Below are 12,779 nucleotides of genomic sequence, written 5' to 3'. Positions count from 1 at the left end.
TGTTTCAGGCTCCTGAGATGAAAACAGCATCAGTGGTTCTCCATTTCTCATACACTTCCATGAACAAAGGTATTTTTAGCACCATTTCTTACACACATTTATACAGTGCTAACTCGGTTAGGTATGGACAAATTATTAAATGAGGACAGTTTAAAGTTCAGATTCCTCAAAGCTCAAACCTGGCACTGTAGAATAAAAACCCAGGTGCCAAATTAAAGGAGAAAAAAAACAAACAAAAAAAACAAATATAACAATGATAGCGCAGGTTTCTAAGATTGGTCCTGGTTTACCCACACATTAGTTTTTTCCCTGCTCCCAATACAATTTATCTTCTAATTAACAGCCCTTCTTAATCAAAATACTGCAAATGTACTTTAGGACCTGGGTAGAGAACTTGTGCCATAGAGAGAAGTTCAGTGCAAAAAAATAAAAATTTATTCTGACTGATGAACTTTAACCTTTGATGAAACATTTCTAACTTGAGAGTACTTTTTTCCAAGTTTTCCAAGTCCTCTATTCACAGGACACAGTGGCTCACTGAATGGTTTATTGAAAATAACAATGCAGTAAATTATCTAAAACTGAATTAAACAACTATGTGAGATTTTAGACTGACAACACATTAGCACTCTCCACCACAAACATCAAAACTTAGAATATTTTGTAACATATATGTTACTTATAACATTTATCTTTTCTTCAGTATATTTATTGCAACAGCAATCATTTCAGCACCTGTAACTATGGTGAACACGGGAAAATAAAGCACTTTAGCTTTTTTCATGTGTACTTACACCACGTCTCCAGCATAGTGGCGAATGCGAAAGTCCCGGTCAAACTCTAGGCTCTTGTCAGTGGGAGAGAGCTGTAAAAAAAAAGCACACACACAGACATACTAAAACACAGCATGCCACAAAATCTGTAGTTGAGGGCACAGAAATGTTAAACCTTATAACCCTCACAAAGTGAAAATGGGGAAAAAAAGGCACAGAGAGTGGCATAGAAACAGAAAAAGTTAAATAGTTGGGTATGAACTTTGACATATAAAGTTTCTTTTCGGCTTCTCCCGTTAGGGGTCGCCACAGCGGATCCTCCGCACGTTTGATTTGGCACATGTTTTACGCTGGATGCCCTTCCTAACGCAACCCTCCCCAATTTATCCGGGCTTGGGACCGGCACTAAGAGTGGCTGGGGATGGTTCCCTGACCGGGAATCGAACCCAGGTCGCAGCGGTGGGAGCGCTGCATCTTAACCACTAGACCACCAGGGGACCATGAACTTTGACATATAATATATGATTATTATCTACATTATGAAGCATGAAAAAAATTTTGCTTTTGACTTAAATTTGCATAAGAAAAATGGTATCAGGGCTAATAAAAACCTGAATCGGTAATAAAACTTAAAACAATCAAAATGTGCTCTGCCATAAAGCAGTCTTTGGCAGTGCAACATATCATGTTACATAATAATATATGACTGACATTGACCGCACATTAAAATGTTTATATAAGTTTGAGAGAACCAACATGAGGGGACACACTGCTCGTCTTTAAATAAAGTAGCCAGCACTGCATTAAGGCTCCTGGGTAAACAGCAAGTAACCTAAACACGCATTAGCCTCAGACATGTCATCTAGGATCTCAGGGAGCATCTAGTCCATTTATACACATTTATACAAGTCACAAGCGTCGAAATGCTGAAGGTAGCAATTTAAAAGTTCGCCTCTTTTTATATTAGGGTCTTATTTATATTAATATACCATCCGTTATATCCAATCCAAATGGTAGTATGTATGAGTGGTATGTAGAAAGTATCACTGCTCTCTTCCAACCAATTAACCGCACTACATCGAAAATGCACCAAATCTTTTGGATAATATATTATCCAAATATAAGACAAGCAGAGTGGCTTATGCAAAAACAATGCTAATACATCTAAGTGTATTAGCATTGAAATTAATACACCAAAGTGAGAGCAAATTGTGATGTTGCAGACTGTGTTGTAGATTTATGCATATAATTCTGCCTGTCAGTGCTTAGGCTCTTTTTCAGAGTCCTGGCATGATCATCGCTTTTGTCTCGGTGCTGCTGAAAGCTTTTTGGGCATATTTCTGGTGTGTGTTTGCTTTAACCGCAGCAGACAGTAAGCCTTCTTCTAAGGGAGTACAGCAAGCTCCTATCAGGAGCAGAGAGGCCACTTCACAAGGCACTTCACAGAAAGTGGGACAATCAGTCGCTGGTTAAAGACCAATTTAAACACTGATGGGAAGGAAACCAAAAGAGATGTGCATTTTCAATGAAAGAGAAAATCCTAAAGGATTATTTTTGGACCTAAATGCCAGGATCAGATCACATTTTCCTTTTTTTTGCCCTCCCATCCCATCTGCTTGCACAGCCCAGACAACTACACGGCTGGCCAGCACAGGCCAGGCTTCAGATGGATCAGACAGAGCCTTGTGAGCAACCTGCTGAGTACCCTTCCTCGCCACATCATTCTCAATCAGTCACACTCTGAGTGGCGCATATGCGCGTACAGACGAATGCACATCTATAAAACAAAGAAAATCAACGTTCATCAGTGCAATAATAGAATATGCAGATGCACAGTAAATGTTTGATTATCTAGTCAGACGAAACGGGAAGGAGGGCGCCAGACGGAGATAAGTCACACTGAAGAAAGGGGGAAAAAGTGAAGGAATTGAAAAGCAGAAAGGCTTCACACCTCATCTAATTATAGACATCATCCTCAACACAATTCCTCCAATTCTCTAGCACACCCTGTTTTTTGACGATGCTTAGAGAAAGCAGATGTGACATGTAGCAGATAAGTGAGAGATGATGGCTGAATAGGTGCTAAGTAAGCATATTTCTTTTTTTTTTTTGTGGTATGTATGTTGCATTTTGCTTGTTTTTGTTTAAATTTGTTTGTGTATTATGTAAATATGAAATTCCTGAAATAAAGAAAAAATTAATCTAGGTTCTTGATGGATCATCCAAGCTCCAGCTCCACCCCCACCCCCCTCCAGCTCTAGGGCCCCCCCTCAAACAGTGTGCCATTCTGCCCACCTGTGCTTCTTTTTATCATAATGAGGACACCAGAATATACCTTCATTCAAAATAACCAACCACTTACAACCATGGTACACAATATGAACAAAAGTATTGGGACACATGACTTATCCACCCATACATATGTATGTGGTTCTGCCCCAAACTGTTACAACAATGTTGGAGGCACAGAATTGAATATGGTTTCTTTGATTACAATAGCATTACATTTCCCTTCACTTGTAATAGAAGACCCAAACCTGTACACAAATCTCCACAATCGCACTTTAAAATATAGTGAAACATCTTCCCAGAACAGCAAATGGAGACTAAATGAGAAATGCGATGTTCAAAAAGCACATACGAAGCCAGTCCTTAACTAGACACTGAAGCACCTCTAGTTAGGGTAGGACTATTTAAACAAACCTCACATTTTAATTGGATCTGAACCATTGTTTTGTAGAGCAAAACAAAGAGTTCAAAAGAGTTTGATGAGCACATTATCCAACATATTAGATTCAGAAGAGGCCCTGCTGTACGTGCCATATATTCAAATCAATTACAGAATTCTACTCAAATTTTTATTTTAAAATGAATTTAATTTTGTCTCTATTGAGAAAGTCAGCAGTGCAGATGACAAGAAAAAAAGCTCAATGAGACAAAAAAAAAAAAAAGTATAGCAAAATAATAACTATTTATTATCAGATATTCCATATAATTTAAATATTTTTTCTAGCATAATGAGCTGGCAACATTTTTAATGACATTTTCCACACTTCAACAAGTGAACAAGCACTATTACCAGAAAATAACTGTAATGTCCAAGAGTGAACTGTAAAAGATGGTAATATTAACCAGAATATATGAACCCGGTTAAAGCAGTTTAAAACAATTTAGCTTGAAATTCACTCACTCATAGATTTTCCTTCTGCTTTTTCTTGGCAGGCGTTGCCCAAGTAACAGACAGAGGAGGTCACTCTAAACCTCTCTATCCCCGGCCACAGATTCCAGCTCTTACTGGGGGATCCCCATACATTTTCAAGACAACAGTGAGATATAAGCTTCACAGCAGGGTCCTGGGTCTTCCCCAAGGTTTCCATAAAGTGGGACATGTCTGATATAGATCTACCAAGTGACCAGGGGGTGTCCTTCCTCAAACTGTCCTAATTTGTTTTTGTTCATTTGGAGGTGCAAATGCACTTTTTTGAGGTTCTCTAATGCATCTAAAATAAACCAACTTTGTGGAGAGACCCTCATTTGTAACCTTATTCTTACAGATAATACTCACATCTCATGCATGACCTCAGGTGTCCTTATTACATTGCAAATACTTATATCAGGAAGGCCAAAACTGGGCACAAGTAAAAGGTTGTTAAAAAATAGATCTACTAGGATGTCAATATACTGAAGACAGATTTAAAAGCATTTTTAATCAAAAAGGATGTGATTGACATTCAAAATTAATGACTAATGATGTAGTGCATTCTTAGGGATTGCAGATTTGCAAAAAATATTTATTTTTTAAATAAAAAGATCATTATAAAATTTGTGTCTATATCTATAAAACAATCATAAAAAAGTCTGATCCTCTTGCTCTGGCACCTGAGTCACATTTACTTAATTGTCTGCTACAAAGCAAAAGCATATATTGTCACCCTAAAAACGCAGTAATACTATTTTGCTTGAAAACACGATTCCTTGGTGTAATAATTTAATAAATGGTTCTCTGACGGCTCTCTTCTGCTCTGTGCAGCTCCAAGTACAGTTCAGAAATCAGCCGCTAATGGTCTTCACTGGCCTGCCCTGTCTAATCAAAGCTTCATCAGTTAATGAGCTTGATCTCGCCTCCGTACAGCCATCTGCAACGGTGGTCACATGCCTGCACTTTCACCCTCCATGTGCTCAGAGAAAGGAGGAAGAGAACAGAACAACAAGGAAACAAGAAAGAGGACTGAAGCCCACCCACTCTTCACCAAACCTAGAATCCTTGTGTGAACGCCTGTGTCAGCAAATAACTGTAATTAAGAATGGCTGGGAAGCAGGGCATTAAAATAACGCACATCTGGGATGATCAAAAGCACTGTGAGAACATGGAGAACGTTTTTATAAAATAAAATAAAAAATATATATATAAATAATTATATATATATATATATATATATATATATATATATATATATATATATATATATATATATATAAATAATTATATATATATATATATATATATATATATATATATATATATATATATATATATATATGTATAATATATATACACGTATACATTATATATATATATATATATATATATATATATATATATATATATATATATATATATATATATATATATATATATATATATATTAGTTGCAACTAGAAATGGATTGCAGGTTATCTGCAATTATTGTTGGCCTTCTAGTGTTTTTAACAGTAAACACAGTGCACACACATGGACATTGAACTAATGGACTAGTATACACTATCCTGGTTTCATGATTTGCCTCATATAATTTTTTTATGTAACAGCAAAGTCTGTAATGAGAACACATTTACTAATCAGTAGTTTTTACTTTTCAGCTGTTTGTAGTAGTATGCAAACACATAAATGTATGAAAACAAAGTGTAATAATTAGGGCTGTCAAAATTAATGCGTTGATTTACGCGTTTAAAGCAAATACATTATAACATTATAATATAATATAATTCATTATAATAATTTTATTAACGCGTGATTAATGCGCTATTAAATGTAGCGGACATTATAAAATAAATAACATTTATAAATATTAATAAATAAATATGAAAGAGGCGATATTAAAAACTTTGTTTAAAATGCAACACATTTATGCATGAAGTCCTTTCATTACTCAGATATAAAAAAATGTAAACAAAACACTCCACTGATGATGCTCCAAGTCTCAAATCAAGCACTAAAATCCGCCGTGATGCACACATCCGGCAATTAAAACCGTCCGTGTGGAAACATATCAAAAGTTCAGTTTGGTGTCCTAATGATGTCATTTAAAGCATCCAATATTTGTCAATGCCCAAGTTAATTAGAGTATTAAAAAACATAAAACTTGAAAAACATTAATTTAAGGTACTTTTAGATAAACCAGATAAACAGATAAAAACGTGCGATTTATTTGGAATTAATCACTAGTTAATTCATGGTAATCAATTGATTTTAATCGATTGACAGCCATAGTAATAATATAATCACAACAATTATGTTACATCATGAAGTATTATAATAGCCATACTGTTATAATTTAAAATATTCAGGAAAGTTGCCAATGAACAACAACAATAAACTTTTAATCAAAAAACAATTAATTGAGACATATTCACCTATGCATAGCTAACTAGCCATTTGAAGAAAAAATTTGAATAATTGAAAAATGTATTTAATCTAAACTATCAGTTTGATGTTTTGTTTCACATGAAGAAAGTCCAGTGCAGTTTAGTGGTAATGTTCACATTTTACTCCTGAGTGCAATATTCCTTAAGTTCCTTAAGTTAACATTGTTTTAGCTTTAACTAATTTTCCTGTCTAAGTATAAAGAAAATCATGTTGTAAGTCTATAAACTAGTTGTATTATTTCGAAAGAAGGACAAAAAAAAGATCTGTGTAAGTTGTTACATCAATTTATTAAGCAGATCCAACTAATTATTTTTAGAGAGAGTGCTCACTGTGGTAACCGCATCTTTTTTACAACATGGCAGTGCCAACTGCAATATGATTCTATGCTGATTAATTTAAACTCTGTTGATAAATTGCCAGGTTGCCAGAAAGACAACATTTTAACAGTTTAATTTCTTAATCTCACAGAATCTGAAAGAGAGTCCAGATATTTTCTTCAATTTGTAGCATTCTACATATAATTATCTGTGTTGTGAGAATAATGTGCATGTCAGTATTTCTGTGTTGACTCAAAATAAATAGGAAATTCCCAGTAGGAATTAAAATAATTTTTAATGGAAAGCAGTGAGAACACCATAATAATTTTTGACAGTAATAAAAGGCTATTAAAAGTGGTTTCACCTGTGATTCTGGAACAAAGACAACTTGCAAGGAAACAAGCTTTAAAAGCAAGGAGGAGACAATCAAGGATAGCACCAGGCTACAAATAGTGCAGGCTTGGACAGTATGAATTCACTCAAAAACACACACAGCCAAAAGCAGGAGACTAAGCCTTAATTCTCTTGCTTCTTTGTTCTCTCTTTTCCTCTCCTTGAGCTCACACATTTTCCAATTAATGGAAAAAATAAGTGCATTAATAGACCTGCCTCAAACCATCCAGTGTGTGAAAGCCATAGCACATTTAGAACCAGTGAAGTATGTAATTTCCTGCAGGAGGCAGACTGCAGAGTAAATGTAAGGAGCAAAACAAGAATGGAAAGAAAGGGGAAAAGAACCCTATGTGGATTTGACTGTACCCTTTTTAATGAGTGCCCCCTTAATTATGGCAGGGTTAAAACATGAACACTTAATGATATCAAATGGACAAAATGTCATGAAAACGGGTAATGACGCGTGGGAGAAATGAAAAATAGAAAGGGCGATATGGGTTTAATGTCATATTCCCAGTGATCTATTGCTGTGATTCTATTTATTAACAGCTCGGTTCTTTTCACACTTGCACATACACTCCTTGTTTTAGTGAAGAGAAGATTCAAGGACACATGCGTTTATATTGACTTTGCAGTCTATATGTTCAGCTCCCTCAAACACGCACACCAACAGCAGAAATGAATCACTTCCTCTCTCTAGCTGCAGTAGGCACTTCTACTGTGGGCAGTAATCCTCTGCATTACAAATGAGCTGTCTTGGCCAGTTGCTAAACACACACCTAGGGACATTTTTGATTTTGCTAGCACAACAGCATATCTATGTTCAGACTTATAGCTTGCAGATAAACAACAGAGCAATCATGAAGGAACTCCTGTAACCAGAGCTTGAATCAAAACTGCTCAATTTGAAACTCTTTCTTCAGTGTCCTAGCTTCACTTGTGCAGTACTAAGGGATTTTCCTTTTATATACCGCTTTTTCTGTAGCATCTTTGCAAAAGCTGTAACACTGCAGTCTCACTAGCTCCCATTGGTTGGCAGTGACATCACCTAGACCTCAATATAGAGCCAAATACAGGGGATCTTCCAATGATCAGGGATGCCCTCTTCTGTCCATTCAGGGTAAAAGGATAACATGGAGAGTGTAACATAAGAATCAATGAATAGTATGCCTAACTCCAGCTGTTCTGTTTGGTTACTAAGGGCATCTTAAATACACACCTAGATCACATCTATATACACTACAACAATACCAAATTGGTCATGTGACTTGATAAAGTCTAATTCACTAACGATCCAATAGAAATCGATTAGTACTGAGACACGTTATTTGGCTTCATTCAATGATTTGACACTTTCCAATTTCGCAGTAAATTGACAACCTGTGTTTCTGTTTAAATAACTTTAGATTATACGCTTCAATACTATCTAAATTAGAAAACTAAAATTTTAAAGAATTCCTCTGTTAATAACCTTGTGTGCTGATTCTAGACACCAGTGGTGTCCTGGGCCATACCTTTCGGCTGGTGTAATGGGCGTGCTTGGCCAGTTTGCCATTGAGCGCTTGTAGGAACAGCTCATCAGTCACCTTCCCAACATTCATGCATGCCTCGTCCAGCACGGAAAAGATCCCCTTATGCTGCTGTTCTACTAAATCCACAATGATCTGATTATTGAAGTAATCAATCTGACCAAATAACACAGAGATACAAAAAGACATGAGTCCAATATCATACAGTCTGAGGAAACTGACATAATGCATGGAGGTTTGTGAGACATAATCGTGATAGGGACCTACATGTTTCCATGGGATGCCTTCTCGTTGGTACTCTTCCTGCTCTTGCTTGAGCACCAGCTGAATAAAAAGCTGTTGGAGTTTTTCATTGCAGTAATTGATACAGAACTGCTCAAAACTGCAAAAAATATATATACATTACAAATTATATGAGATAACAGAAATAATCAAAGCAGAGATGAGATCTGAGACACACCTGTTGTTCTGAAAGATCTCAAAGCCATAGATGTCCAACACACCAATCACTGTGTTCTTCCCATGGATTCTGGCATCATAGTTCTTCACTTCAATAATGTCGTTAATTCTTCCCACAATCCAGCAGAAGAGGCGTTCATAAATGGCCTAAAACAGAAGACAACACAAATAAGTCATTTCTAGATTGGCCAGTATGGCCATTATGCTTAATATAATATAGCTTAATGCATTATTCATCACACATACACTCATCCAGCACTTTAGTAGGAACAGTGTTATCTATTCTCACTATTTACAGACATGTTGACTCAAGTCACGATTCTGTATTGAATTACTGAATCTATGAACGTCTCTATAAGACCCAGAATGTGTTGTGCAAATGCGTAATCGGGTATCCTCAGCACATCAGATTGTCATTAGTTGCATAGCCCTTGTGGGATTGTTATTCTGAAAAAGCAGTCACCTAAAGTACAAGAGGTGGGATTTGGAGAAATATATAAAACTATCCAGAATGAATGTAAGCCTTTAAAATGTACTTTCAGATGTAAAATAAAATATCAGAAGGGTGTTTATTTTAAGTTTTCAGAAGTTTTGTTCTATAGATTATTGCGTTACTGCTGTAAGAGGCAGGCAGGAGACTTTAGAACAGTTGACATTGGACTAGTGGTATTTACACTGCAATTTATTTTAAAACCGTGACAAGACATCCATTAGATATGGCTTGCTCTTATAAGGAAGATGGCTAAAACAGCTTCTGCTTTACCTTTGCCAGAGCATCCCTGCCATAACTGGCCTCTTGATCTGTGTGTTGTTTGTCAATGACATCACGGCCAGTTGACACGGTGCGGTAGAGCAGTGCCTTAAGCACGTTGTCCTCTTTAGTGGATAGCAAATCAGCAAGCACAACCACTAAGCCCGAGTTCTCAATCAGTGTCACATCACCGTCACTTCCAAACTTTAGATTGCCCTGAGAACAATGAGAAACAGCGTACAGCACTAAGCAACAAGCTTAAGAGAATGAACTAATTATAAACACTTTGCAATGAGGAAAACATTCAGCCACAATGTTTAAATATAACTGGTACCAGATGCAGGATGGTAGCAAGAATCTTGTAGACAGTATGGATCTCTTCTGTGGTGAATCCGATCACCTTCATGGCATCTGCTACGGCTTTGAAATCCGCACCGTCATTGATACAGGACTACAAAATTAATAAAAAACAAAACAAAAAACAAATGAAGACAGGTATAACTGAAACAAATTGGTAAAATCAAGCATCATTATGAAATACCACGGACCAAACATTCCAAAGTGGTCCACATATGTTTTTTGATACGATTTTTCAGGTCAAATAAATAAAATAAATAAAAAGATAAATAAATTATATATATTATTATTATTTATTCTTCTTCTTTTAGCTTCTCCCATTAGGGGTCGACAAAAATTATATATATATACATACATACAGTCAGGTCCATAAATATTGGGACATCGACACAATTCTAACATTTTTGGCTCTATACACCACCACAATGGATTTGAGGGCATTTACATCCAAATCCGGTGAACGGTGTAGGAATTACAACACTTTGCATATGTGCCTTCCACTTTCTAAGGGTCCAAAAGTAATGGGCCAGAAATATAATCATGAATCAAACTTTAAATTTTTTAATACCTGGTTGCAAATCTTTTACAGTCAATTAAAGCCTGAAGTCTGGAACGCATAAACATCACCAGACGCTGGGTTTCATCCCTGGTGATGCTCTGCCAGGCCTCTACTGCAACTGTCTTCAGTTCCTGCTTGTTCTTGGGGCATTTTCCCTTCAGTTTTGTTTTCAGCAATTGAAATGCATGCTCAGTCGGACTCAGGTCAGGTGATTGACTTGGCCATTGCATAACATTCCACTTTTTTCCCTTAAAAAACTCTTTGGTTGCTTTTGCAGTATGCTTTGGGTCATTGTCCATCTGCACTGTGAAGCGCCGTCCAATGAGTTCTGAAGCATTTGGCTGAATATGAGCGGATAATATTGCCCGAAACGCTTCTGAATTCATTCTGCTGCTTTTGTCAGCAGTCACATCATCAATAAATACAAGAGAACCAGTTCCATTGGCAGCCATACATGCACACACCATGACACTACTACAACCATGCTTCACTGATGAGGTGGTATGCTTAGGATCATGAGCAGTTCCTTTCCTTCTCCATATTCTTCTCTTCCCATCACTCTGGTACAAGTTGATCTTGGTCTCATCTCTCCATAGGATGTTGTTCCAGAACTGTGGAGGCTTTTTTAGATGTTGTTTGGCAAACTCTAATCTGGCCTTCCTGTTTTTGAGGCTCACCAATGGTTTACATCTTGTGGTGAACCCTCTGTATTCACGCTGGTGAAGTCTTCTCTTGATTGTTGACTTTGACACACATACACCTACCTCCAGGAGAGTGTTCTTGATCTGGCCAACTGTTGTGAAGGGTGTTTTCTTCACCAGGGAAATGATTTTCGGTCATCCACCACAGTTGTTTTCCGTGGTCTTCCGGGTCTTTTGGTGTTGCTGAGCTTACCAGTGCGTTAATTCTTTTTAAGAATGTTCCAAACAGTTGTTTTGGCCACGCCTAATGTTTTTGCTCTCTCTCTGATGGGTTTGTTTAGTTTTTTTCAGCCTAATGATGGCTTGCTTCTGTTAGTGACAGCTCTTTGGATCTCATCTTGGAGAGTTGACAGCAACAGATTCCAAATGCAAATAGCACACTTGAAATGAACTCTGGACCCTTTAATCTGCTCATTGTAATTGGTATAATGAGGGAATAACACACACCTGGCCATGGAAGAGCTGAGAAGCCAATTGGCCCATTACTTTTGGTCCCTTAAAAAGTGGGAGGCACATATGCAAACTGTTGTAGTTACTACACCGTTTACCGGATTTGGATGAAAATGCCCTCAAATTAAAGCTGACAGTCTGCAGTTAAAGAACAACTTGTTTGTTATATTTCAAATCCATTGGGGTGGTGTATAGAGCTAAAAATGTTAGAATTGTGTCGATGTCCCAATATTTATGGACCTGACTGTATATATAAAGAATAATAACTTGGAAATATGAGACAGTGTGCATGGGGTTTGTTTGTTTTTTTTCTCATTAACTATTACTGTTTTTAATTTATACCAATAACAGATCACTTGACTTTCCTCCAAAAGTATTTATCCAGTGTTACTTTCAACCCTGTCTGTGCTAAGCAACTGATCCTAATGTGTTACATTTACATCACATTTATAGCTCCACAATTAAAGACAGAGCATCGCTGATGCGGTAACTAATTTCCCCATTTTCCTAAGTCTCAGAAAACAACAACTCGAGACTTTCTAATCGTTCCAGTCCTCTGGTGGCTAATGTTTCCTGCAGTCTGGGACTCATTTTCAACAGAAGGTAACCCTGGAAACCACAACCCTTTTGGATACAGAAGGAAGTTTGACCCAAATGTGTTTCTATTAAAAATAATAAAAAAATGTTTTTAAAAAAGTGCACCCTGGCCCACAATGTTCAAACCACCTCAGCGTATGCCACGGCTCTGTTAACCACACAACCCAGTATGTTCCATGATGTCAGATTGTTTGTTGCCATAAATTTGTTTTTGTTCACTCCCATTAAATGCTCATGTGGAGACAG

At 36.8% G+C, this 12,779-nt stretch overlaps 1 protein-coding gene across 1 annotated transcript in view; it reads right to left on the bottom strand.

Annotated features, from left to right (window-relative positions):
* myo1d (myosin 1D) overlaps positions 1 to 12,779 on the bottom strand; it is a 55,677-nt gene that overhangs the window by 28,313 nt on the left and 14,585 nt on the right. Inside the window, exons 7-12 of the mRNA XM_083557348.1 lie at positions 10,204 to 10,320; positions 9,882 to 10,085; positions 9,120 to 9,265; positions 8,927 to 9,041; positions 8,645 to 8,815; positions 795 to 865 (exon numbers count right to left, since the gene is read on the bottom strand). Coding sequence (XP_083413474.1) covers positions 795 to 865; positions 8,645 to 8,815; positions 8,927 to 9,041; positions 9,120 to 9,265; positions 9,882 to 10,085; positions 10,204 to 10,320 — 824 coding nt within the window. The remainder of the gene's footprint in view (positions 1 to 794; positions 866 to 8,644; positions 8,816 to 8,926; positions 9,042 to 9,119; positions 9,266 to 9,881; positions 10,086 to 10,203; positions 10,321 to 12,779) is intronic.

Source organism: Silurus aristotelis (genome assembly GCF_946808225.1).
Source record: "Silurus aristotelis genome assembly, chromosome: 12".
Taxonomy (NCBI): Eukaryota; Metazoa; Chordata; class Actinopteri; order Siluriformes; family Siluridae; genus Silurus; species Silurus aristotelis.
Note: the sequence above shows the minus strand (reverse complement) of the source record. Positions and strands in the feature narration are given on the sequence as shown.